Source organism: Anarrhichthys ocellatus, unplaced genomic scaffold (genome assembly GCF_004355925.1).
Source record: "Anarrhichthys ocellatus isolate YVR2014 unplaced genomic scaffold, GSC_Weel_1.0 scaffold16, whole genome shotgun sequence".
Lineage (NCBI taxonomy): Eukaryota > Metazoa > Chordata > Actinopteri > Perciformes > Anarhichadidae > Anarrhichthys > Anarrhichthys ocellatus.
In genome coordinates this window covers 6,439,360-6,467,077 of record NW_022280046.1, presented here as the reverse complement: position 1 = coordinate 6,467,077, position 27,718 = coordinate 6,439,360, and the positions used below count along the sequence as shown (strand labels likewise).

At 43.8% G+C, this 27,718-nt stretch overlaps 2 protein-coding genes across 4 annotated transcripts; one reads left to right on the top strand and one right to left on the bottom strand.

Annotated features, from left to right (window-relative positions):
• Positions 1-1,432: 1,432 nt before the first annotated feature.
• On the top strand, positions 1,433-17,857 carry gsna (gelsolin a). 2 transcript variants are annotated; one of them, XM_031855554.1, is made up of 17 exons: positions 1,433-1,608; positions 7,700-7,900; positions 9,366-9,520; positions 9,877-10,038; positions 10,243-10,392; positions 10,472-10,561; positions 10,894-11,026; positions 11,592-11,896; positions 12,096-12,229; positions 12,445-12,535; positions 12,716-12,742; positions 14,074-14,244; positions 14,793-14,967; positions 16,383-16,504; positions 16,594-16,671; positions 16,761-16,821; positions 16,938-17,857. In XM_031855554.1, the coding sequence occupies exons 2-17, from the start codon at positions 7,705-7,707 to the stop codon at positions 17,105-17,107; spliced, it is 2,220 nt and encodes a 739-aa protein (XP_031711414.1). In that variant the 5' UTR covers positions 1,433-1,608; positions 7,700-7,704; the 3' UTR covers positions 17,108-17,857. The 2 variants fall into 2 exon arrangements, with proteins under 2 accessions (XP_031711414.1, XP_031711416.1); XM_031855556.1 differs by lacking the exon at positions 12,716-12,742.
• On the bottom strand, positions 17,858-27,304 carry stom (stomatin). Of its 2 annotated transcripts, XM_031855557.1 has the most exons (8): positions 27,116-27,304; positions 26,677-26,703; positions 26,260-26,369; positions 25,898-25,970; positions 22,823-22,905; positions 22,472-22,675; positions 20,179-20,313; positions 17,858-20,051 (listed from the first exon to the last, which is right to left on the bottom strand). In XM_031855557.1, the coding sequence occupies exons 1-8, from the start codon at positions 27,174-27,176 to the stop codon at positions 19,863-19,865; spliced, it is 882 nt and encodes a 293-aa protein (XP_031711417.1). In that variant the 5' UTR covers positions 27,177-27,304; the 3' UTR covers positions 17,858-19,862. The 2 variants fall into 2 exon arrangements, with proteins under 2 accessions (XP_031711417.1, XP_031711418.1); XM_031855558.1 differs by lacking the exon at positions 26,677-26,703 and having other exon boundaries at positions 27,116-27,303.
• Positions 27,305-27,718: the final 414 nt, after the last annotated feature.

Sequence of the window (27,718 nt, the reverse complement as noted above, 5' to 3'; positions counted from 1 at the left end):
CATTTGGACTGCATGTAGACCTTAACTATCACAAATCGTGTCATTACTGTAAGCAGTAAGCACATGGACAATGAAATGGAACATTAACAAGATGAAACCAGAGTCTGATTGACAGCTTTGACCAGTTTAAACACATTTAAGCCTCGGCCATTTCATCTACCGAGTCAACCGACTGTCTGCAGCCTATGATTTCATGTTTGGAGGCGTGGCTCTACCTCATCCAAAAAGATCCACAGGGACTGTTCACTGACTTCTGAAAAGCATTTTGCTTCTTTACATCGCTGCAGATGGCTGCATGTTGTTATTATCCATAGACAATACCTTTATTACAATCAACATGTTGTCAAGCCACACAGTGCAGTGCTGGGTTTCCCACTGGGCAGGTTTTCAAAAAGACACATCTTTGTTTTTGGAAGACGGAAAAACATCTTAAAATGATAATTAACATGTTCTTACAAAGTCCATACACACTGTATTTCCTTCTTAACTTTGGTAATCATTGGATGTGTTTCAAGGCCTAAAAAACGAGTGTTTGCAATATGCGTTCAGAGTATTTCTGTAGAAATGACATGCACACGTCACTTCCTGATTTTGTTGGCTGGTATTATGCATAATCACAAGCACAATAAGTGAATTTGCTTTGCACATAAATGTAGAACAAAGATGACAGCTTGAATAAGCTTAGCATCTCTGTAATATTTGGAAAAAGTACTCAGAATTTATACTACTAGCCTTTTCTGCTCTCAGGCAATTTATTGTTAAATAGTGTTAAATTAAACAGAAAAAAGGAAACAGATTATGAACTTGCAAAAATAATTTCTCATGATGTAATCAGTAAATGTCTTCACAGTGTGTAGTAATCTCCTTTTCTTAAACACAAGTTTGAATCTCACACACTGCCCATTGATAAGGACGTCCAACCTTTGACCCTCTGTGAGATCATGGAAAATAACGTGTACAGTCTGCATTACAGCAGTGTGCTAACGAGGTGTGCCTTGTAAGCATCTAGTGCCACCAGGACCAGGCAGGGGCGGTGTTGGTCTGGATGCACGCTCTGTTAAAAACCGGAAGTATCGACTCTGAAAGAAAAAACACCATGTATTATTGTATTTATTGAGACAGACAATCTCAGCTAAATCTCTAATTTTTTAGTTTATTTTAATTTCCTTTATTAAATATCCAACATGAACACGTTGGCATCCAATCCAGTACAGAGAACAACACGCTCCCTTTTGTAAATCCATCTAAAAATGATGATCATTGCATCAAAAGATGAACACCGGCAGGTTTACCGGCCGTTGTTTAAAAAGTTTGAAAATGGATTAGATTAGATTAGATTAAATTAATATAGACATCAGTGTGCGTGTGCGCGCCCATGCGTCGGCCGCTCCTCCGCTGAGGGCGGTGCAGCAGCCGGACCGGAGGAGGAGTGTCACAAACGGGGAGTGTCCCGGGCCAGAAGCATAAACAGCGGCTCTCCGCACTCCGCCGCCCCGCCGACTCGACGCCTCTCTGCTCCCGCTGCAGCTCGAAGCGCCTACCGCGGCTCAGCCAGGTCTACCGTACACCCGTCCGTCCGTCACCTATCACAAGCTACTACGCGTTCAGGTACGTTAAAAGCCGCTCTCTTCAGTGAGACAATGAGCAGTTGCACAGATTGCGGGGCGGTAATGTGATGCCTTAATCGGAGCAGCAAGAAATGTACCGTTACTTTCTATCCGGACTGGAGCAAAGGTTTGAATAATAGACTAATGGTGAAATGCTGCGCTTCTCTCTCCATGTAAAACGCTTTACTTGGGGTCTCGCGCTCATTTAAAGAAGTGTAAACAGCTTTTATTGTCAAAAGTGCAACGCAGCTGCTGCCATATATGGACAGGCTATGGAAAACCCTGCATGATGACTCAAAAATGCTGTGTGTGTGCCTTCACTTGCACTTGTGGCCTCAGGCTTGGCAACACTCTTCCTGGACAGTTTGGAGTGAGTTCATGCGGACATGAGGTGACCCCAAACCCAATGCAGCATCCTGTGTTTTGCTGCATTACAGTAGAAAAAAAAATCTCAGTTAAAACTAAGATTTTCCTCAGCAGCTGTAAACATGCTCCTCTCTATTTCGGGACATCTGTGATTGCCATAGAAACACAACCAAACAGTGGAACTGTCCACCGAGGAAGTTAGTCACTACATCCCCTATGTGGTTATGAGTTAAAGCAGCTGTGATGAATGTGTGTGTGTGTGTGTGTGTGTGTGTGGTAGAGATACAGGCAGATCTTTGTTGGCCAATCAGAAAGTTTGTGTCACATCCACACTCAGCTGTCAGCCGGATAGCGATTACAGGAGGCCCGAACACACCGACTGTACCGCACCCCTCTTCAGATTTAGATATGAGCCTCAAACAGCTGTGTGCACGCTTTCTGTCCAAGGGTTTGAGTGTTTGTGTGTGAACATATTCTCCATATTTACCTTTAGATCTCAAATGAAATTAGAAAAACATAGTAACGTAATGGGGACATTTTGAAGCCTGAGCTTTAAGGCTCCCGCTCACCGTTATGTTTGTCAGCTGCTGGAGCCAGAAAATCCAAATTTGTGAGACTGTCCTCACACGGAAAATGACAGCATAGGTCTTTAAACTATATTTAATTGTAAACACAAGTTATATTTACATCTCTTGACAGGCAGTCTCGTGCGGCTTATGCTGTCATGCGATGACAGTGCTCCATTTCCTCTCTCGGTAGCAAAGGTGGAGGTGGCGTGACTGGAAAAGCGTCAGGGAGGAGGTCGGGTGGATGTTTTGGCTTACACACCCAGTAAAGATTGGTTTAAAACTGGGGCTGTCGAGGTTACATTTAACTGTGTTCCAGCATTTAAATCACTGTATTTTAGTGTATATCACATCATGACTACATATTGAAACATAGCACATGACACACCTTACCCACATAGTTTCAGTTGATGTCAGATGTTAACCATCAGGGTGGCACTCATAGGAGTCATGTTTTGGACAGTTACGTGGCTCAGACATTGCCTTCTACATGAGACAGCAGTTTTCAAAAATAGATGAAGTTAGCAACCGAGACCATGAGTTGTTGTGGAAAATATTTACAGACAAGGACGGAAGTTGTGGGTTTCTCCCATTGACTTCAATAGTCAATGTTTTTCCAGCCGAGGAAGAAAAAGGCCACGCCTCTCACTCAAAACACACATCTACTGCTAGCTGCTTTGGGTTTATACGTCTAGGGCAACGGTAGAAACTTTGTATCCTATTAATTGTACCACTTTGCAAATTGTTATACGCATACATTTCTGTTAATAAGAGTGTATCGTATCGTTAAATTTAAATCAAACACTGATGTTTTGTTGAAAAATACGAGTTTATATGCTGGTTTCAGATAAATCCTCCCCTAATCAACCCTCTCCTTTAATAACCGTCCATATATCAGGTCGGTTATTAGTCATAAGCAGCCATTTTGATTGTCTTAGCCTGACACTGTGTAAACAGATGAAAGGGAAGCAGAGCGCAATCGGTCCTGAGCAAGGTAGAGGACAGCTGCTCAGCCCCCGAGAGGCTGAGAGTAGCATACGTGGAGAAAATGAGTCATCAAGAATTCCTCCTCCTTAATGGATGCACAAACGGGGGCCCATGAGACGCAGATTTCACAGATAAAACTCACATGTGCTTGTTTGTTTTGTTTGTTTGAAGCAGCAGACAAATCCTAAGGGCTTAGATATCGTTATCATATGACTCCACGGTTCAAGTGCCGAAGCCTCAGGGGAAGGCAGACACAAAGAGAGGCTGGTGAATATGGGGGAGGGGAGCGGATAACTGAGGTTGGAATGACACACTCACTCCGTGTTTGTCTGGAGGTGGGGGGGGGGGGGGCAAAGAGACTGCAGTGAAGGGGGCCGGAACTGGACGAATAGCTCCGGCTCGGCAGAGGTGCAGCAGGGCGGCCTGCAGACACCATCTGCTTTTCCCAGCATGCCAGAGAAGAAGCACTATCCAGTGGTCATGTGACCAGTTCTATTTAAGCTGTGCGTGTGTGTGTGTGTGTTGAGTCAAACAAACCGCCCCTCCCTGAGTCACTTAATCCAACCTCGAACATTTAACAGTTAATGTTTGCTTGTTTTCGCCAAATGCTGCTTTATTCATTCAATAAAACTTTGCACAAAATGATTTAATTTGTAAAAAACAAAAAAAATCATCCTGTAACCTTCTCCCTCACTCCTGGTAGATTGTTTTTTCTTGTTATCTACCTTTTGTCACAGTTGTTATCACATTTTTAAATATGGGCTTTGATTTTTCAGCATGTGAGGTGAACGGGATGCTGCGTATCCCCTCTGATGTTTGCTTTATGAAGTGGGGGCATCTAACTGTGGGAGAAAAAGGCGGCTTTGATGCGCAAAGACTGACGGAACATTCCTCTCCATCAGACGAGAAGATCACAGTCAAAGGCGGTCATATTTATTTAGTGCCACAGAAACAAAGGCCTCCAGAATATGAAGCGATATCTTTCAATGTGTGAAATGCTTCTGAGTAAAAGGTGTTTGGCTGCTGCTGCATGAAATAGACTTCTTAAATCAGTCAACTTTTTAGGATCTGCTTTCAGGATCTGTTTGCGACAGGTTTTACCGTACTGTATGTTTGCGTCATGAGTACAGTTTCAGGCGTTAATACGCCCGATGTCAACTTCAGGGTTTCAAACTGAAGCGTTAATGAGGATCCCCATGCTCAGCTCAGATCTCTGCACGCAAGCTGTTCTCATATAGCTGGGTGTGTCAGTTTAAGTTAATGGATGGCTGTATATCAACTCAAGCAGAAGTTACTGATTTATTACCGGTTGTCAGGGAACATGAAGTTATTGTCTCTTCTCGCCGCTGTTGTTTCAGATGGTTCCTCAGATATTGAGGAAGTAGCAGTTTGGGAGATGCGGTTAGCTGTCCCACTTTAGAAGTGTTTCAGCATTTGAGATGTTCAAACCATTTCCCCCGGCTTTCAGGCTTGATGCTAAGCTAGGCTAATCGCTTCCTGGCTCCAGCACTGACAGCTCAGAGTGGTCTCAATCTTCTCATCCAACGCTCCAAAATCTTAAACTCTTTACCTGAATTTAAAAATGGCGATAACAGGGCGCGTTTTCTTCAACAGACTCCATACCTACGTTGAGCAACCTACGATGAAGTGCTCCGGTGTAGCATTGCGAACTTCACCGTTAAACACACAGATTCTGGTTACCTAAAGGGCTGAACCATCTCATCTTGATCATCCAGTCCACTATGTCCAATAACCGACAGGAACTTTTGCTGATTCTTTAGATTGATCTCATTTAAGCCAGACAAACCACAGTTGAAAACTGTATGTGTCAGTGTTCAAAGTTTCCACATCTGATCATTTCCATGTCCCAAAATATCAGCGCTCAGTGTTTTCCTTGTGAAAATCCTTTGAATTTATGAGTGTAAACCTACTTCCCTTAAAACTGCTATTTATCTGTTGGCATCTTTGTTTTCAGGCTTGACAAGTTCGGGATTGCACATTTTTAGAGCTCGCTTAAGGCTTAGTTAAACCTTCCTGTGTGGCCACAGAGGCTGCAGATTTGCTTCTCCAGTCTGGAAACTCCACCAGACTTCTTTAGAGCCACTGTAGGAAAACTCAGCTTTCCACATCATCCGTCAGGTTATACGTTGATCCCAGTGGAATCGCCCCGCTGCCTCAGTTTCTCTCTGTCTGGCCAAACCTGGACGCGTGATGGAAGTTCAACCGGTGCATGACCTCGCATGACTCAAGGGTACCCATTTGTTTTGGCTACTTATATTTGCTGTTTTGACTGAGTGCACTGCCAACTGATTTAAACTCCTGTGGCTGTGCATTCTGTGCAGACCGGTGTGGGCACCTCTCATGCACGCCAGGCATACATAGCACTGTGGCCCATTGTGGTTTTATCATCATTTTCTTACTTTTGATAGCCCTGGATGTTGATGATGAGGAGCTCCTGTGCCTAGAATGAATACAGTTGTTGTTGTTGTTGTAACACGATGTGGGTTACTTGTCCCTCGCAGACGCAGAAAGCATAAACTCTGTAGTCCGACACCTGAATGCATTCGTTTCCTTTCCTTACAAAGTCAAATGTCTATCCAAATAATTCATCTTCAAATCCTCCAGCCAGCTGTCCCCACGTGCCGTTCTAAAAATCAGGAAAGCCAACTGGGAAAATGGTTCTTTCCGAAAGGATCCACTTCATTTTTCCAGGCTGAAACATTCCATGGCTGACAAAGCACTGCGCAGTGAGTCTGTTACATAAGAGGAGAGCCAAAATAGCGGGGAAAAAGGAACCCCACATTTGTTGGGCTGGTTCCATGAATGCTGAGCCACTTCACTCATCCAGGGTCAGGAGCAGATTCCTGCCGTTTGTGGGCAGACGGACGCCATAGAAGAATGAGCAATTCTTGCTCCAGTGTGGACGTTAGTAATGCAGATTGAAAGGCAGCCGGTCCAAACTGCATTCCTGTGGAAAACTGGGTGCTGTGTTCATTGTGAACTGCACGACCTCCTTAAGTTAAGAACATTGAGGGGTTGAATGTCTTATAAGCAACGTCGTCATTCCAATACACGAGTGAAATAAAGGATAGAAATGCACCACAGAAGCCCTTTTCAGGTCGGGTTCTGATTTGGGAACACTGCTTCACTTCAGAGAAAGTGTTTGCTCTCTCTCTCTGTTTGCTGTGCGAGCAATTAATACGTGGTGTGGAGTCAGTGTGGTTCAGAGTCCGGAGTTCCTTTTCACCACTGAAACTTTCTTTATTATGCTGTCCTTTAATAGAAATTGTGCAAATATGAAGCATAACACACATTTTTGAAACTCATGTCAAACAATCACTTCTTTGTCAACGATCTAAGATCGACGTGTGAAACACGTCCAAACCAACAGAATCAGCTGATGGCCTCGTTGTCGATTCATAAACTGTTGTTCTGCAAACAGCTCCCAGACGCTCCCATAACTAGAGGAATTAACAGGATGCTCAACTCCCATTTTAACAATCCTAAACATCCACACATGCTACTGAGAGGCCAGCGGGTTGTAAGCCAATGCAGCACAGTCAGACGCCCACACTGAACTCTTGATTGGGGCGCCACATGTCCTAGAAATGCTCTCAGACACAGCTGAAGTGTGTGGTGTGTGTGTGCATAAATGTTTATGAATTTGGTTGCGATTGGACCAATGTCTGACCGCTGATGTGTTCATTAGGGCTGTGCTATGTGACATGGGGGACAAAGTTATGACGGGTTGAAGAGTAAAATGTCTGGTTACACACCAGTCTCCTATCTATAATCATACACAGGGTTTCTTTCGCCAGTTATGACTATACCTGAGTCATAACTGCCAGGACTTCCTCTTCCTGTTCTGGAGGAAAACAGTGACTCACCCTGCGGTACCAGTAATATCTAACTATAACCATAAACTTTATCTTTGTATCCATGGAAACAACTCAGCCTTAAGGGCTTTCCAGAGCAAACATCTCACAAATGGGAAGTCCCAGTCTCCCTTTTTTAAAAGTTTATTCCAAAGCTCCACGTCTCTCATCCGTCTCGTCTTTGAGTGCTGATCCGGAGGGTAAAATCACAGCGTGCTGCTACGGGAACACTTGTATGTTTAGGCCCGGTCAGTAGAAAAGCAATAAACATCAGGTGTGTGTTTATTTCCCCCTGCAGGCAGGATGGCAGCGCACCACCCACAGTTCGAGCTGGCCGGACAGAAGCCGGGCCTCCAGGTGTGGAGGGTGGAGAACTTTGACCTGGTGCCCGTCCCCGTGAACCTGTACGGGGGATTTTACACGGGAGACGCCTACCTCATCCTCAACACCATCAAACAACGCTCCGGGAACCTGCAGTACGACCTCCACTTCTGGTTGGGTGAGTGCAGTGAGACGGACGTTATGATGCGTTACTACAGAGAAACAAGCACGGGGAAAGGAAACATTAAATATGCATTTGTTTTTCTAAAAGAGGACATTAGATTGAATTTGCAGCATTTTTCCTTCTGTGATTATCGTCTTTTTGTAAAATCAAATGACGACTGTACTCTAAAAAGTGAACTCTAAGTAAATAGGGAATTCACTTATGTCATCTCCACCAAACAATGAAAAACACAGATAAGATCCTTGGGAGAATGAAAAAAATGTCTACTTCAAGGCAGCACAAAACAAATCTATGTTTGAAGCAAGAATGTTTTGCATGTGACGTGTTGAATCTGGTGGGATGAGAACTGAAAAACATGTTGGCAAAAGCCTTCCGCCGCCTTCCGTCCTTTAATTTAGAAAACCAGACGACACTGTCATTAACAGACAAAGCTGTGTTTACTGCTGCCGTTGTGTTTTCATGTTCCCGCTTTAGATCAGCGTCTGTAATTGTGACAAGCCTTATTTCCTGGGACAGATGAGCTTTGTGATCGAACTTGAAAGGCCGACAAGGACGCAGCGGAATTTCATAGCAGACATTTTTTATTCCAACGATCCAAATGATGTGTTTGTGTCGGTACAAGGGGTTCTGTCCGGAACATTTGGCACCATTCGGCATACACAAACAAATTGTCATTTGTGGATTAAGTATTTAGATCTTTAAGTAAAAGCAACAAGTTAAAGTTCTGGAATCAATATTTAACTTAAAATGACATGTTATCTGCAAAATGGTATAAAAAAGTACAACTACCCATACAGAATGGCCCCTTTATAATGCAATAAGATATAAGGTAAACTTCCTTTTAGATAATTCAGTGAGATTTGTTTTGCTTTTATTACCTAAGAAGTAGGATCATTCAGGTGAATTTAATCTTTCAGCCATGTTATATCATACATGGTTTTCACTGGACAGACGGAGACATAAATGTCATTGTCACTTTCAAAATGAAATCCAAATTGGTCAGACTGGTATTTAGAGCAGCCGGAACCTACAGACTGGTCCTGTAGCTGAGTATTGGAAGAAGACAGTTTGTCTGACTGGGACGTTTTTTGAGGATTTCACTTAAAGCAAACAGGAAAGCGAGAAGCTGAGTCGTGTCTTTTTTTATTGATTTCATGTCCTGTTATTTAGCTTCATTGATCATGGAAACAGCATTTACCAATAAACCGGATTTGATGCAACATTCCCACATGCGGCTGAGCTACTGTGTGCGACCAGAAATAGAATAATGTTGCATGTATTAATGTGTCTGCTGGGATCTGACCCAGTGCTGCTCCCGCACATCGATCTCCTGACTCACTGAGTCCTCAGTGAGGGAATCCGTCAAACACATAATGTAGCTCTCTGGGTATATGTCTGCTGAGACAGAATGAGGACGGGGGGATTAACGTGGGGCACGTCTGTGGTTCTTCTGGTTCAGGGGATTTCTGCTCCCAGGATGAGCGCGGCTCGGCGGCCATCTTTACTGTCCAAATGGACGACTTCCTGGGGGGGAAACCCATCCAGTACCGCGAGGTCCAGGGACACGAGTCCAAAACGTTCCTTGGCTACTTCAAGTCTGGAATCAAATACATGGTAAGATGGCATGTTTGTAGCTGCAAAACATCTGCATTCATGGAATAAGATGGTTTGTGGGATTTGTTTTCTTTTGTTTTGGTGCATTTTAAACCGAAACGTAAAGTTATATGGGAAGTGTGATCTGTTTACTGACATTTGTAAGGTTATATTTTGTCATATTTTACACCTAAACTGCATTTTATCAGTTAGTATCCATAAAGGATAAAAGAGCCAGTCTGTTATGACACTGTTATTTCATAAATTTTGCCATTATCCGTCCAAAAATGTATAAAAAGCATTTTTAAAATTGAACTTGGAGCCACTTTTCTTAAAAGGCGAGTATTTTGTTTTGAAATGCAACTCTTATCTTACAGAAAGGGGGCGTGGCGTCTGGCTTCAAGCACGTGGTCACCAACGAGGTGGTCATGCAGCGGCTGCTCCAGGTCAAAGGTCGCCGTTCTGTCCGGGCAACGGAGGTGGCGGTCAGCTGGGACAGCTTCAACCAGGGAGACTGCTTCATCCTGGACCTGGGAGCTGTGAGTCACACACAGCAGATCGACCTTAGGGATACATAATCATACGGTGCAATTGTCACTAGTAGACATTCACTACATGGCCGAAAGTACACATAGCGTGTTTGTTTGAGGATTGTGGGAAAAGTGGTTTGTAAAGCACAACATGTTTCTGCAGTTCAGCTCTCTTCACTGTCTTTGCAATCTGCTCTCCTTGTCGCTCTACAGGAGCTCTACCAGTGGTGCGGCTCCCAGAGCAACCGCTTCGAGAAGCTGAAGGCTACGCAGGTTGCCAAGGGTATCCGTGACAACGAGCGCAGCGGGAGGGCCCGGGTTTATGTCTGCGACGAGGGGATGGAGAGAGAGAAGATGGTAGAGGTGAGATCAGTGAGTCGCCAGAACAAATGAAGTCTCAAACCGATGTCTGAGTTCAAACTCGAGCCGCTTCTGTCCTCAGGTGTTGGGAGCAAAACCAGATCTGCCTCCCGGAGCCTCTGATGACATCAAAGCCGACGCTTCAAACAGGAAGATGGCCAAACTCTACAAGGTGAGACGAGTGTGGCAACAACCCAGACACACACGCTGTCTTTTTCTCTTTCATTTCTCTCATTCTCTATTTTAAGTCAGTAAATGTGTGTGGTTTTGTTTTGAATATCAGATCAGGCCAAAAATCGGTTCAATTCAACTTTATCATTTTACTGACAAACTATGAAACATAGTCTCGAAATACAAAACATGGCAGAACTTCACATCTCCACTTATTGATCATTGTCAGTGATTTCATGGCAGCTGATATTTACCAGGTTGAAAAGCCCAGGACAACCTGCTCGGACACCTGGTGCCTCGAATCAACCTCGTTCTTCTTTTGCCCCGATGCAGGTGTCCAATGCCAGTGGAGGCATGACCATCGCGCTGGTGGCAGCGGAGAACCCGTTCGCCCAGAGCGCCCTGGAGTCCGGCGACTGCTTCATTCTGGACCACGGCTCCGATGGCAAGATCTTCGTCTGGAAAGGTCGGTGCAGTGCAGATCATGCCTCCATTAAAGAACTTATTGGGTAGTCAATTCTGAGCAGTCATGGCGAGTCCAGGCTGAATTAGATCTCATAACCAGGTCTCTGAAAAACTGTATTTTAGGATTTGAGCTGTAAGATTTTTTTTTTACACTTTGTAAAAGGTTTTTGTACGGATTAAACAAACAAGATACAGCTGTGCTAATAAGTGAGCTTTTGAGGTGCTTTTAGGCAGATTTTATTCACCTTTGAAGAGAGACAGGCCAGCTGTTTCCCACTGCTTCCAGTGTTTATGCTAAGCTAAGCTAACCAGCTGCTGGCTGTAGCTTCATATTTGCCATACAGATATCAGAGGGGTATCGAAATATCCCCATCATTTTAACTCCACTTCATTCATGAGAAAAATGAGATATTGTTGCTTATTTACAGTCATAGAAGTCACAAGTTGGAGACTATTCTTACTGACAATTCAAATTAAATGATCAATGATCAATCAAATTTGTTTTGTTTTTAACATATACTCTCACTTGATTCAACAATCCTTACCTCCTCTATCTTTTCTTAAAGGCAAAGACGCCAACATGGACGAGCGAAAGGAATCGATGAAAGCAGCGGACGAGTTCATCAAGAAGATGGGCTACCCCAAACACACACAAGTCCAGATCCTGCCGGAGATGGGCGAGACGCCGCTCTTCAAGCAGTTCTTCAAAAACTGGCGGGACAAGGAGCAGACGGTGGGCCTGGGCCTGGCCTACATCGCCAACAGCATCGCCAGGATCGAGAAGGTGCCCTTCGACGCTGCCGGCCTGCACGACTCCCCCGCCATGGCCGCCCAGCACGGCATGGTGGATGACGGCAGCGGAGAGAAGCAGGTGAGAGGACTCCTTTTACTTTCCCATCCTGTGGGGGGGCTCAAGTTTTCAACTTTCAAGAATTCATGTGCTAATTTTGACAATTGCAAAAAATTGTGGAATAAGATAAAATGAAGTGATGACATTTTTGGACAGACATGTATGTAAACTGCAACTGGACTGGTTGGCGGAGGCAGTAATTCTAGTTCTCTCTTGACAGATCTGGCGTATTGAGGCATCAGACAAGGTGGCGGTGGATCCGTCCACACACGGACAGTTCTACGGGGGAGACAGCTACATCATCCTTTATAACTACAGTCATGGGGGCCGGCAGGGACACATTATCTATATGTGGTGAGAATACGAGAGACAAACGGTTCAGATAAAGCTCCATTATAGGCAACCTTTATCTGTAGAAAAGTAAAGCCTGTCGTAACTGGCCGAATTACAAAGTAGGGTGTCTTCGAATTATAAGAGCAAAATACAAGTTTGCCTGAACCAAACAAGAGGCCAGTTTGAGCCTCTTATTCTCTTCGGTGTGATGACGATATGTTTAAACTGTCTCCCAGGCAGGGGGCGGACTCCAGTCACGATGAAATCGGGGCCTCTGCTATCCTCGGGGCCCAGCTGGATGACGAGCTCGGCGGTGGTCCTGTGCAGGTGAAACACGCGGCTCCTTTAGAGGCTTTTAATCTTCATCTCTTCCGTCATGTTATTACAGTCTCTGTCGTCCTCTGGCTTACTCAGCTCAGTCACCTCTATTCTGATCTTTACATCCTCTAACCGTCCCCCCCCCCCACTGCCGCTTCCTCCTTGGTTTCCGACCTTTTCTGTCTCCAGGTTGTTGGTGCTCCTATAACCACTCAGGTATTCTTCCTCCCTTCCCTGCTCCTCATCTTCACAAAAGGACTCATATGATTTTGTCCAGAGCCAGTTCATATTTTCTTCTTTTCCTCACAAGTAAAAAAGGGCCTGTTGTCCTCAGTTTTCTGACTTAATTAATGTGATCATGAGTCCAATCGGATTTACAGTGAAACCATCTCGGTCAAACACAAACAGGACATTCCGATGTGGATGTTAGCAGGAGTTTACCCCCCCCCCCCGTCCCCTGTCGCCAACTCTGTCGAATCCACATAAATAACAGCCAAACTCTGCCCTGACGTGATCTCGGTGCAGCATCGTGACTTAACCTGTCAATGAGAGCTCATGTTAAGAATGTGGGAAGCACTGTGGGGATCATTGGATTAGCTTTGAGCTATTTAGCCCTGGCTCTGTACTCATGTGAGTCTTCATTCATTTCTGTGGTCTGCATTCGCACTTCACTTCTTATGTGTGTCTTAACTCTGCACGCACAACCTTCATGTTCATGTTGTGTGTGTGTGTGTGTGTGTGTGTGTGTGTGTGCGTGCTGTGGCACGACTGTGTGTGTGTTCAGTCAAACTTTGAAGCATGTTCTTATACAGAGTACATCCAGCGTGGAAACATCTGCAGATGTCACCTTTGCATGTTGCAGATGTTTCCCTTCGCTCGAACTTTAACTTTTGGAATTTGACAGTTTTTTTTTGTGGTAAAGGCACAATGTGTTTTGTGGCTTTGTGGGGGAATGCGAATGGTCGCCGACTTTTAGCAACCAAAACAAGTTATCGGAAACTTAAAGTAAGATAACAAAACTAAAATACAACTTTTGTGCTATTTAGAGATCAGAAAAACTGCCTGACAATAAATCCTGCTGACTGAGAGACAGCTTCATATCATACCAGAGGATGCACAAAGAGTGTGTAGTTTGGAAGAATCAACTATGATTATTTGATCATTTCTCCATTCTCTCAGGATAAGTATATTTCGCTGATTTGTTAGGGAGGAGAGCTGGCAGCCATAGATATTTCTGAGAGAAGCTGCAGACCAGAGAGACTATACTGTGTATAATACTGTGTTAGACACAACCTGCGTCATCGCTGTGTCCTGATTCCACAAACTCTCACCATCTCTGGCACAGACTGTGGCTCAGCCCCATGCTGCCATCTTGTGTCCGTAGTTGGGACTGCAGCAGACATGTCTGACATATTATTGACGCGTACTTCACGAGACACAACAAGGGACGATCTGTCTGATGTGATGTGGTTCGTCAAAACGCATGACGTACTGTTTGAAAAGCATCTTATCATTCTTGTATTTTAACTTTGCCGTTTGTGCACCAGGTGAGGGTGGTGCAGGGCAAGGAGCCGGCTCATCTGATGAGTCTGTTTGGAGGACAGCCCATGGTGGTGTACAAGGGAGGAACGTCCAGAGAGGGAGGTCAGTCCGCTCCTGCAGAGACGCGACTGTTCCAGGTGCGCTCCAACTCCGCAGGACACACCAGAGCTGTGGAGGTAAGAGGACACACGTCATGATTAGATCTTCTTCCTCTGTGCCATCGAGCTCCTTTGTTGTCCAGCGACTATTAAAATCACATCAGTGAGCCACATGTTCCTTCATTATGATGAACACACACACACACACACACACTGTAGTTTTAACTCATTCCAACAAGCACCTTCCTGCTGCTTGAAATACTCACTAGTTTAATCTGCAGCTTAGAAAAATAGTCCCCAACAAAAGCATTATTTATTCCTGTTTCAGTAACTTTTGCTAAAGTCAACAGCAACCAGCTGTTCTAGGAAATCAATGAGCCTTTATTGAATTTTTTTTAGAAATGGGATAATTCTAACAATAAGGAAAATATAGAAAAACTTAATCTTACTCCATAAGTAGATTTTCTTTTTACCATTACAACCATATAAAGGTCCACAATCAAATCTAGTTGCTGCCTAATACTAAGTCTATTTAAGAGACTTACAATACAAGTGCAAGAATTTGGAAATTAAAAGCTGCATTTGTTCTGCATGTTAACCCAAAGATATCTCCACATTCCCTGCAGCTTGACGCAGTGTCATCCAACCTGAACTCCAACGACGCTTTTATTCTGGCGACTGCCGGAGGCTCCTTCCTGTGGGTGGGCGTGGGTGCCAGTGACACCGAGAAGCAGGGAGCCCAGCAGCTGTGTGACATCCTGGGAGTGTCGACCTCTGAGCTGTCTGAGGGAGGAGAGACTGGTGAGGAAGAGCGATGAACACAGAATAACAAGTTCTCTCCTTTTGAAACCCACTACCAGTTAATATACTCTTGTGTCAGTTACAAACTGCACTCGAGCTGTTAAAATAGCGCTTTAGTGTGCAGCTGGATAGTTTTCTTTTTGTATCTCAGCTAAAGTAGGTGCTTGTGTTCATCTATATTAAAACAAAGGAGGCTTGGTTGCATCACTCCTTTAGATGTTATCAGCTCAAGAAGAAACTGGATTCTCTGCTCACAATTTGAAACAGAAGACCTGAGGCTAAAACACAACAGAGTACATTTTTTTAACTGGGACCGAACAGAACAGAACTTCAACATTTTATTTCTGCGAGCTTTTGCTGGTCGTGTATCGACCTTCCTATTTAAAATCCACGCAATATAAACAAAAAATGTTGGATTTGTCACAGGCAAAGTGTGTATTATAATGATTATTATTGGCACTTTTAAACATCAGAAATCAAATTTCATAATAATAACTTTCTTTGTACATCTTTAAAGCTGCACTTATCAATATGTAATACATCAACAATGGATCACATGATGTAGTGTGAAAGGAGTTGCTCGTAGTGACAAAGAGACTTCAGCATCTTTTAGGTCACAGGGGTTTTTAGTACACGACCAGCCCGGCCCCAAACAGCACACACACACAGTTAGCTACCAGCTAGTGAACATAGAGTCCAGCATTTAGCGGCTAAAGAGACAGTTTTCTCAGGGGTTTAAACCAGAGCTAACAGAAGAGTGAATACAGTATTATATTAGCATTAGAGTGTATTCATCAGACGTGACTCCAAATAAATGCTGCTGCGTTGCTGCCGTGTAAATGGGCAACCGTATGCTAGTGAGTTAGCTGTAACAACTTAACAAGGTGGCACTTTGTCAGTTTCAGTTAGTTCTTCTGTCCCTTTAGTCATTTGTTAAATGGGTATTTCATTTTTCAAAATAATGGTCATTTTTAGAAAAGAGGAAAAAAAAAGCAGCACAATTAAGCCCTTAAAAACAAATCACATGACACATAGGGCACATTACTGTGCTAATATATGTAAAACATATTTTACAGAAATTATATAAAGTTATGAATAAATAAACAATACATATTTTAAAAATATATATTATATTTTTAAAGTTTGAAGAAGTTACTTTTGTTGCTGCTGTGTGTCACTTTCTTGTCACAAATAGTGCATCTTGCTGTATTTCTTATCTGGTGAAGAGCAGCCACACAGACGTTTCCTTTTTGCCTCTCTGTCACGTCTGCTGTGAATGTGTGTGACTTCCTGCAAGTTTCTGATGTCACATGGTTTCTACAGTCATGTGACACAGGGCTTGCGATTATCGATCTGCCCATCCCTAGTTAATATAAAAACTATAATAACTTGAAGTATGTCTGTCCTCTTTACAGATCAGTTCTGGGAGGCTCTGGGAGGAAAGACGGAATATCGCACTTCTACCAGACTCAAGGACAAGATGGACGCCCACCCACCCCGACTCTTCGCCTGCTCCAATAAGACTGGAAACTTCATCGTAAGTCTTTGGTTTGAGCTGTGAGTGCTGCTGCATGCCTTTTTAAAGGAGAAATAATATACAGCTCCACTGAATCCTTCTCCTCTCAGATTGAGGAGGTACCCGGGGAGATGACTCAGGAGGACCTCGCCACTGATGATGTCATGATCTTGGACTCCTGGGACCAGGTAAATAGCTGTTAGATGCGCCATACAAATGCAGAGCAGAGTCACCGCAATGAAAGGAACAAATATATATAAAACTCTCCCATTTTTAGGTGTTCCTCTGGATCGGAAACGAGGCCCAAGAGGAGGAGAAGACTGAGGCAATGGCATCCGGTAAGAACATTTTTGATACAATCCTATTTTGATTCTGCTCGTTTAGCAAACACACATTATTCTGGCGTGCGTTTGTGATTCAAGCGCTAATTCTGGCTTTTCCTCATCTTGCTCAGCTGTCCGTTACATCGAGACGGATCCGGCCAACAGGGACCGCAGGACGCCCATCGTCAAGATCAAGCAGAGCTTCGAGCCGCCCACCTTCACCGGCTGGTTCCTGGGCTGGGACCACGAGTACTGGACCAGCGACCCCCTGGAGCGTGCCATGGCCGAACTGGCCCTGTGAGATCTCACCAAACCCATCAGCCCTGACCTTTGACACCAGCCCCCCGCTCCGCCGCAAGCACTGAGCTCCAATCATGACTTCTTTTAGCCACCAATGCACCCAGAAAACTTAACTTTTAGTTGTTTTTGAGCCGGATGCTGGTCGATGATTTAATTCACTTTGTCTCAACCAATAGCAATAGAGCTTTAACAGATACTCAGGCTTCCTGTAGGTTTTGCACTAAACACAGTATGCTTCTTTTATTAAAGCCAACTTTTTCACATTTGTTTTATATATTGATAACAGAACCTATCCACTAGTGAAATGTAATAAAAACAAAGTCTTGGTGTGCTGCAACATCACAAAAGACACCTGCCAAGAAAATGCAACCGATGCCTTAAATATTTCTTCCTCTAGTTCACAGAAAACCTGCTTTTTTTTTTTTTTTTTTTTAAAAGGGTACTGTTCCAGTTTAAGGACGCCTTTATAGAGAAGTTGTTTGCACTTTCAGTTAAGATGCCTCTTACGATATTTATTATTATTTTTTAGATATAACTGGATTCATGTCCAGGAAAGCTTGTGTGATGCTACAGTAGCCAACTTTAAATGGGAAACCAACGCTTTGCTGCTTTACAATCAGATGCGTCTTCTGTGACCCTTTCTAAAGGTTTCCCTTGTTATAGTTTCAGCAAAATGTGTTAAGTGTTTGATGGCTCTGCTTGTACAAACACGTACACTGATCTGAAAAGAATAAAATCCAGAAACAGAAAATGTTTTTTGATCGTGTCTTTATTTAAAGTCTTTGTATATTCGTATTGTGTCAGGGTAAAACTATATCAAACATTAGCAAACTGTACAAAATAAATAGTGTTAGCTACAGAAACACAACCATAAATTCTGAATAAAACTTAAAAAAATAAGTGATGTGTTGAACATTAACATAACATACTACAATGAGCAGGGTTTCTTCTGAAAGTGAAAGCCAAATCATAAGAGCTAAAAGACACGAGAATGATGCAACACTACCGAGTGGCTGCTCGGTGATCAGCAGCACGATGTGGTCGTATGTATGTCACCATCTTTACTCCAGATTCTCTGCTATCAAGCTGTCGCAATAATACTACTCTCTCGCTCTGTGGTGGCTTCTCAAATAAACAGGAGTTGATAATGATGATAATGATGTAACAGCCTTTGTATTTTACAAAAAAGAATAAATCTACAGCGCCTACTTTAAACCTGAAACCCGGTCTAGTCACAGCAAAACTATAGCAAACTTCTCATGACTGCAGTTCTACTTATTCTGTATAGATACACGTACATATTAACACTACTGAGTCACACAGACACTAAAATACTCTAAACGTACATTTACACTTTGTCCTTTCTATGTCAAAAGGAGGACAAATGGAACAACTACATGTCAGTTTTAAATGAGATGAATACAAAGAGGTTGAACTATTTGGCTTGTTTGCACCTAGAAAGAGCTCGTGTGATAAAATACTGTAGCTTACTGTTAATTTCGTAGTGCATAGAAACGTGATATTAGGCTGTAAAATGAATCGATGGCAGTAAGTTAAGGCTTTAGGCAGAACGGTTGGAGAACGGCTTCTCCTAAGCAGTGAAACCGTCTGGTGGACGAAATAATAGGAACCTACAAAACACACAGTACCACCTGTACAGCTGATACGTGTTCACTTTAGCCATAGACAACTCTACGGTTATCTGATGCGTTCCTAACATTTCGTCCACCCTTCTAAATATATTGTATACTACGTATGAATAGAAAGCATACTGTAAACATATGTAATATCCAGCCTGACTGCCAAATTTTATGTAATCTGCTACAAAAGTATTGGCAACTGGAGAAAAAGTGTAGTGTGTGTGTGTGTGTGTGTGTGTGTGTTTCTGTGTTATTATTTGCATGTCACTTTGTCCAAACCCTACTCTCTGAGCTTTAAGATAAGTGTCAACCTCTCCTGTAGGTTAGTATTGTGATACAGCAAACAAAAGGCAATCCACCTGGATTACGCCACTGCAGCTTTTGCGTGGATCCATCCGGTGCCTCTAGAAGAGCAACAGCAGATCTTCATGCCAGCATGCCCGTGTTTGGTGCCGAGGTTAGAATGAGTTTTATCCTAAAATTCAGTAAAAAAACAAAACCTTTCAATGGGCAGACTGCTGCTCCCTCCTGGTGTAGAGTTACTTCCTCTCACGCCGCCCGGCTGTCAGCTGTGGTCTTTGAAGGGTGAGCTGTTGTGGCAACTAACATTTGGTTGTTATTTGCCAAACGGTCTTGGTGCATCAGGAACCACAAACACAACTTCATCTTAGCACTGCTGGTTCAAAGAGACATGCTTAATTAATAGACACAGAGGCCTAAATATGTGTGTGTAAGTGATGCATGTTGTGTGTGTGCATGTGAACGGTTAGCTTTTATAGAGGCCACCGATCAAACTGTATAGAATGAATATCAGCTGATAATGATCAATCGGAGCATCTGTGTCCTGAATAATAATAAACGTCTGCAAAGCCAACAGCAGATGGAATAAAAGGCATTTACAATACAAAACATTAAAATCGGATGTAGCGCTTTGAAATGCGGCGACAAAGCTCTTTGAGTCAACAGAGCGTCGGAGTAAAAGGACAGCACCTTTAGTAATTCATGTCGGGTTTGTTTTTCTTAAAAATGAACCGGTTAGTTACTCGGCCTATCGAAAGCAAAATGAACCGAAACTGACATCGCTAATGTGAACAGTAGTGTTTCGAGACTCCCTCCTCAGCGTTTCATGAAGCCCTGCATCATCTCCAGGGGCAGCGGGAAGATGATGGTGGAGTTCTTCTCGGCGGCGATGGTGCTGAGGGTCTGAAGGTAGCGCAGCTGCAGGGCTGACGGAGACTCTGCAATCACCAGGGAGGCCTCCTTCAGTGCCCGCGACGCGTTCATCTCTCCCTCCGCTGCGATCACCTTTGAGAGGGAAAAACAACACAGAGGGTGAGGGATGCCTGCATGCACGAAATCAATACAGATATTTACAAATGATGAATGAATACTGGAGTGAATATAGAAACCGGTTTGAACAGAACCACCTTACCTTGGCTCTGGCCTCACGGCTGGCCTCAGCCTCAGCCGCCATGGCTCTCTGGAGCTGGAGGGGCAGCTTGACGTCTTTGATCTCCACCCGCTCCACCTTGATCCCCCAGTCGTCTGTGGCGTCATCCAGAGTGGACTGAGGAGACAGAGCGTTCAACGTGTTTGCTTAAGTTACCGGAGCGTCTGTCAGAATAGCTCATTTTGTCAGCATTTGACAAACACTGGCTACATGTCAACACTTTCTTGTGCGATTAGAGGAAAAAAAAAAAAAGTTAAAGATCAAAGACCAAGATCCGCCCAAAACTCTCTCCTCTTTCAAAGCCAACCATCGGGCTCTTTTCAATTTGTCCAGCAGATGGAGCTCCACCTGAGCGCATGTTTCTCTCCTGCAGACAGAAATTAGCGCACAGCTAAAACGACACATGCAAAACTGTTGCAACTACTGTTTACTTATTTTCCCTTTTATGCATCAAGTATTTCATGCAGATGAGCACCTGTATATTGGGAGCCTTGAAAGCATAAAGACAGTCCAGTGTCTGTACAGTGGAGCTGCTGGAGAAAGGAGCTTCGTTCTTGTTGTATTTAAACAAAAATCAGACAAAGACTCCTACTATGAAAACATTATTATAAGGTCTAAAGCTACCGCTCTATAAAGACCACTGTGTTTAAATGTTATTTCGTGAACAGTGATTCAAGGCTCTTAAAGCAGCAGCAGCAGATTCACTCTTAGTTCACAGCTTCTTCGATTTAAGCAATCATCACTACATTACACGCTCATAGTCGTCTGAACACTGAACCAGAGACTTCATCTGTGTGATTACATCTTCAAACAGATGTTGGCGTCTAAATGGTTTATTAATACAATCCTGTGCCAGACGATGGCAGCAAACCCCCAGCACAGTATACTATAGGAGGAGGAGGAGGAAGAGGAGAACCGGTCTTCAGCGGGGACGGTAAACTGGGAGTGCTGGTTTGGAGAACCCCCCATTTGACACATAATCAACTTAATACAGGGAGAATGGTGAGCTGGTACAATGTCCCGGGAGAAGTCTAAGAGACTAGAAGAAGAAGCTAGCTCCATATTCTCAGTACGGACATCATGGCAGAGGAGAAGAGGCCAAAAAGGATGTTGACGGAGGAAGGAAGGAAGGAAGGAAGGAAGGGAATAAGAGAGTGATGAGAGTAAACCTCAGACTGCAGAGTGTTTATATTGTCCTGCTGTAAGCTGCAGACTGTACATTCCTGCCTGTGTCATTTATAACTGTGACCTTATCAGTGTCTCACACAGTTATGCCGTTTAGAGTCACATTAGAGCACTTTGTAAACTATGTACATGGGCTGAAAACACTGGCAGTATTTCAGCAAAACTAAAACCGTCAGTATTTTAAATGATTTGTATTGTAATGTAAATGAACTACCGACTGATTGCTGACAAACCGTCCGACTGTGCGTGCATCAGGAATAAATATTAAATCAGTGACAGAAGCTCGACATAAACTGGAAGTAAAAGTTTCATGAATCAATAAATAATTGAAGTCAGAAGGCAAACTAACAGCTGTGCTCTACACGGAGCACAGGATTACCTCAGGTTTTCCTGGTTTACAGCGGATACACACTTTAACTGCAGTTTGTTAGTTTAACTGACACCGAGTTCAGGCAAACTGGCTCCAAGGCAGGGTGCCACCGTAATCCTGCATTCTGTTTTCTCCACCAGCCAGTCAGGAGGCTCATAGTGTCGCCTACATCTATTGTCTCCATGTTTATATGAACACGTTTTCTGCATGATGCTTCAGGGTGCATCATCAGTGCAGCTTTCCCATCATAATGATTTATTTTCTTTTTCTGCATTCCGATGTTGACATGAACACAGCTCACAGAGAGTGTCCTAAGAAGTGTCGACTGGAGGAAAAGCAGCAAGCAACATAAGAGAGGAGGCTGAATGTGGACAACGCGGGTGAAGCCAAATGTCTAAGGGTCACACAAGAGCTGACCAAAAAGGAGAAAACGCCTTATATGGCAGATTAGATAAACTACTTTTACCAGCATACAGTATTTAAAAGGTTTAATTACCAAAACTACCAACAAATATACATATTTGATCCGTCACGTTTTTCAAAAAGTCAAGTTTGAACTAATTAAATCGAGTGAAAATAAATTCGTAAGTGTTTGGCTCTGAGGTTAATGCTCAACATACTCCCCAACTCACACACATGTCTTCCTCCCCACAGCTATGGCAGCATGTGAGCACTAGCGTGTTGTGTTGGATCACAACGCTAACAGCTACTGGACTCTACCTGCATGCTGTGTGCGATTTCTTCCCGGTCGGACAGGATCTCCGCCAGGTTCTTAGTGCCCAGGACGTTCCTCAGGGTGGTCTGGGCCAACAGCCGGGTAGCGGCATCCGCATTAGTGATGTTAGCCACAGCCAGAGTGGCATTCTGGACCCGGTAGTACACCACGCCGTCCACACTCACCGTCACAGAGTCTTTGGTCAGAACCTGAGAGCGGGGCGGGGATTCAACACGCACGTTAGGCAATAAAAAGGGAGAAATTGTTTTGTGATCACAATGAATTTGATGTCCTTTGAGTGTCTGCGAGTGTGACAAAGTGTGTGTTTCATGTAATTGGAAGTGTGCGAGTCATACCTCCTGGGGGGGGATGTCGAAGGTGATGGTGCGCATGTCCACATTGATGAAGCTGTCAGTGCACGGCAAGATGAAGAACAGCCCTGCGGAATCACGAGAACGCAAACAGTTTTTAACAAAGACTAAAGCCCCGGTAAACACAATAATGAGGAAGCGTCTTCACAAATGTTTGAAAACACCGGGATGAATGGAATTCTGGCAGGAGGCCACGTCGAGCTTCTCTTTGTAAGACTGCAGCTGTGCTGACAGCGAGGCAAAGCTGCAGATACTCGCAGCTTTCATGAGCCGGGTTTTCAAGTCGCAAATGATTGAATTAGTGCATTAGACAACACGTGGCATGTGCCTGAGTGGAACAGACATGTGCTAGGTGTGCGATCATTTAGCAAACATTAACGCCACACCGGTAAAAAATACTAGCGGGAGGGGCGCTTCCCGTCAGGATATTGTGTTTTTAAATGGTGAGATCACAGCCATCTGTTCAGGAGCGGGAGAGGAAGACAACGGCAGTCTCCTCGTGGCGTTTCCAGCATTCTCGACGATCACGGTTCCCGTCAGACGAGAGGAGAGACCTCGGTTGCCCTCACACGAGAGACTCCTGTAAACCACCTTGTGGTGCAGTGGAAAATTCCACAAATAAGCATCCTGGAAAAACCCCCCGTTTCGAATAAACACCTCTGTTTATGGCAGAGGGGAAGTGGATATACAGATGCAAAATGTTCCACAAACACAGCCTTTTCATTTCATGACAAACTATCCCAGCAAGCCTGCTTTAAACTGCAGTAAATATTCAGGGAAGCGCTCCAAGTCACAATTGTATAAGAGGCGTTGTAGATGGGAGAGAGGGAGCCAGATTATGAGCGGGAGGGCGAGGGGCATTACGGGGAACTAAATGCTGATTTCAGCTCCGGCATCGGTTCCTCCAGCTCCTCAGGAACATGAAGTTTGCTGGCGGAGAGCTATAATTACTCCACACTGTCATAAACAGGGGTCCCCTGGCACTCCGAGGAGTCACATTTCAGCATTTTGAGAGGACACTTGCCTGGGTTTTTTAGATCCCGTAAAACAAGAAATCAAAGATGAAAAAACAGCCAGTTATGAGATGCATGCAAATTATTCCTCGTGGGAGTCTGTATTTTTTATTTATTTTTTGTTTTACTTAAACAAATCCAGCGCCTCTCACAACAGAAGTCACGTCGCTGAGAATAGATGAAATCACTCAGACCTTGAACAGAAACGTATGCAGCAGCAGAAATGAGGCTCTGTGGACCGGGAGCCCTTCTAAACTTGTGGAGAACTTTGAGGTGGAGCTTCTGCTTGTTGTTATTATTAGGCCTTCATATTTCTCCGTTTTTAATTTGTAATTGTAATCTGTATTTGACTTGTGTTTTGTAACCCCCCCACCCTCTCGAGTGTGATTCTTCCCATGCTCAGAGTCTTTCAGGCTTTTTCGCCGCCTGGCTCTCTGGATGGAAATGTCCACCAGCAGCTTGACATTTGTGGTTCTGAGTGAAATGTCTCAACTGCTACTGAATGGATGACGTGTAGTGCAGACATTCATGTCTCCCTCTGGTTGAATTGTAAAGATTCTGGTGATTCCCCAACTGTTCCTCTTGCTCCGTCATTAGGTTTTTATTTGCCCAATAACTCGATTAAAGCTCAAACACCTGCAGAACTGACAACATTTTCATTAGTCTCAGCTGTTCTTAGAGTTAAGTGTCACACTAAGAATGTGTACATGGTCACAACTGCTTTACGTGCTGATGTTAGAACTTGCAGTGCATTATAGTACAGCATCACAGAGCTGCTCGCATGGTGGGAGACTCTTAAGTCTTGTTTTACTCTTTCATAAAGCAAACATGTCTTTCATGAAATAGAACTGCATATTGAAAATACCAAAGTAACAGAATTTGGATTGTATACTAACAATATCTGATGAGCATTGATATGTGAAACATTATGTATGAAACTTTTGTTTACATGATGTAACATTTAGGGATTACTTGCAGGCACCAACCACTATAATTTGGGCTTTAAAGGTTACACTATGAGATTTTAGGGCTGTTGACAATCAAGAGTCACAGACGATGACAAATATCGGATAATGCTAAATATTGGTTATCGGTATCAGCCTTAAAAACACAGCATCCATCAGGCTGAAGTGAACATGTTCTTCCTGAGGAAAAAGCCCCGAAACTTGCTGTCAAAGAACAGAAGTTTACGTATTTGGATAGATATAATAGAATTATTGTCTTCCGATGGTCCCCGAGGACCTCCGTTCCACCGACACAGCACTTTTGTTAAGCAACGGCAGCGCACAAGAGCTTCAGAGCACCAGGGATGAGCTCGAGTCTAGACTACCATGAAGTGGGCTATAGGCACAACGTAAACCTCAGCTACACAAGGTGCTGTGGATCACATTCACCGTGACACACGTCGGTTGAGCAGGAGGTGGTCTGAACAGGGCCTACGTGAATGGACTGTAGAAAAAGGACCAAGAAGATGAGCAGAATATTTGATCATGTGATCATTTGCTCACTTAGGTTCTGTGACATCAGCTTGCTGTGGACCCTGAGTGACTGATGCACTGTACCCCATAAAGAAACAGGAACTCCACACTGTCTACAGCTCTGGCATCATATCTGGGCTCCGTCATATTATTTATTGTGGTTTCTGCTGCCTGCTTTAGATCTTAGTTAGTCTGCCATCAGCGCTAAAAAAAAAGCATCTTAGTGTAACATAATCCAGAGGGGACACACAGACACGTGAACCATGTTTGAAGTAGGACAGGGCAATACGTCAATATTATATCGATATCGTGATATCAGAGGAGATATTGCCTTAGTGTTGTCTTTGGTTTTTAAGGCCTTATTATGATTCTGACCTTACTGGACTGTTCTATTATTTGAATGCACCCACTTGGTCATTATATCCATGTTACTGATGATTCAAAATCTTATTGTGTAAATATGTGCCAACCCTTCACTATCATCACAGTATTGACAGAGGTATTTGGTCAAAAATATCACAATATTTGATTTGCTGGTGTGTATAAAATAATTTAAAAAAAGGACTGACCTGGACCTTTGGCTCCTCCTCGCAAAATGCGCCCCAGGCGAAAGATAATGGCTCGCTCGTACTCCTTCACAATCTGTGTACAGAGACAAACCACAGGCTTGTATACAGTCTGTTCCTTCTCTTATTTGACATTCTACATGTAGTTAGTGATTGAGAGATGCTGATAGGTACTCATTTTAATAAAAAGCACAAATCACACTGGGGATACTTTTAGTAAAGTAAATGCTAAACAATGATTCACCAGCTCTGATGACCTAAATAAATACACATAATATACAATTTAAATGTAATAAAAACAGATATAATACCAGCTAGCTTTGCTTGTAAAGTGGAAAATGAACTGGAGTTGACCAGCAGCTGACCTTAAGGCACATCCATACGGAGATGGGCAGAGTGACCAGCATGAGGAGAATGGAGAGCGCCACCAACAGCCAGCCACACAAGCCGATGTCATAGTCTGAATTCTCCAAAGCTGAGGGGGAAAGAAGACAAACGCATGCATGGGAATATCTTAATATACACCCAATCTGATGCATGTGCAAACAGCTGTTAAAGAGAAGCAAGTTCATTCAGATGTGAGCTCTTACCAAAAGCACACACTTCTAATCCAATCATGCCTCAGAGCAGCTTTCATCCATCTCTAAACACCCGCTTATTGTAAATGTGTTATGGTTCGTCTCATCAGCTATGCGCGCGTGCGCACACACACCACCCTGTCTGCAGCATTCCACTAGATCAGTCAAAGTGAGATACGGACATGCGATGAACGAGATCCCTACCTTGAACGTCATGTAAAGTGATGTGACCTACAGACAAAGTGATAAGTCAGAACGCCATTGCACGGCTCACAGTAACGTTGCAGTAGTGAGGCACGGCTGAATAACGGATACATGGTGTGAGAACAATACATGTCAATGAGCGGCCTGGGTGCTGATCCCTGACGTTACGTCACTGACATAATCAATAGTGATTAGCGCGAGGCTTCACCAGCTGAACCCACCCTGTGACGAAGAGTCATTTAGGTTGATTAAGCTAACTAGGCTAGCTGCACAAGCTACAGTGGGTGTCAAGGGTTTAACCCAGCTATCTTCACGGAATAACATCATTCCTAAAGAACAAAGACGATGGCTGCACAGCCGTTAACGCTAGCTGCGATGGCCTCTGTGGCCAAGCTGCCCGAAATAGCACATTTGAGAAGTAACGTTAAGCGAGCGTTACCCGATTGACGTTCTCGTCTTCTGGAGTCTTTCATTGCAACTTCTTCGTTGTCGGTATCCATAACATACGACAGATATAATATGTAACGGTGCAGGCGAGCGGTTGCAGCCCTGTGTTTACACGGAGTGGCCGTGTCCCTGTGAGCTGCTGCTGAGGGGGGTTGGTGCCCTCTTGTGTGGGTTTTTTTCCCTTATGGGTGACTTGTAGGTGCAGTGACGCAGAAAGGGAGGCACGTTCTGCAGGCGGTTCAGCCTTCAACAGAGTAGACCAAATTCATACACACAATTCATTTGAATGGTCCGTCTTTGCTGCAGAAGCAGTAAAGTCGTACTAAGTCTTACATCAAATGCAGTCTTAATTAAACCATCCTGGTACTGTTACTTTTCTTCTGTGTAGGCTACATTTCCAAAACATCTTGATTCACCAATCAAAAAGCAACAGTTAAGTTTACAGTTTAGTTTGAGCTGGAAATAGATGATGTCCAAATATCAGGCACGAACACAATGTTCTGGGATGAGGTCTGGGCCTCAGAGGTCCACCCACATACCATCAGGGCGTATTCTCTGTGGCAGCTGGGATCTAAATGCACCAGCACTTTAAACT

Bases quoted from the DNA above. Each gene is read 5' to 3' on its own strand.
- gsna (XM_031855554.1), top strand. From the start codon at position 7,705: ATGGCAGCGCACCACCCACAGTTCGAGCTGGCCGGACAGAAGCCGGGC. The intron at 12,230-12,444 runs GTGAGAATACGA...ACTGTCTCCCAG, and splicing joins GGACACATTATCTATATGTG to GCAGGGGGCGGACTCCAGTC. The intron at 16,822-16,937 runs GTAAGAACATTT...CATCTTGCTCAG, and splicing joins GACTGAGGCAATGGCATCCG to CTGTCCGTTACATCGAGACG.
- stom (XM_031855557.1), bottom strand. From the start codon at position 27,176: ATGGATACCGACAACGAAGAAGTTGCAATGAAAGACTCCAGAAGACGA. The intron at 22,676-22,822 runs GTATGACTCGCA...CCCCGCTCTCAG, and splicing joins TCGACATCCCCCCCCAGGAG to GTTCTGACCAAAGACTCTGT. The intron at 20,052-20,178 runs GTAAGGTGGTTC...TCCCTCTCAAAG, and splicing joins GCCGTGAGGCCAGAGCCAAG to GTGATCGCAGCGGAGGGAGA.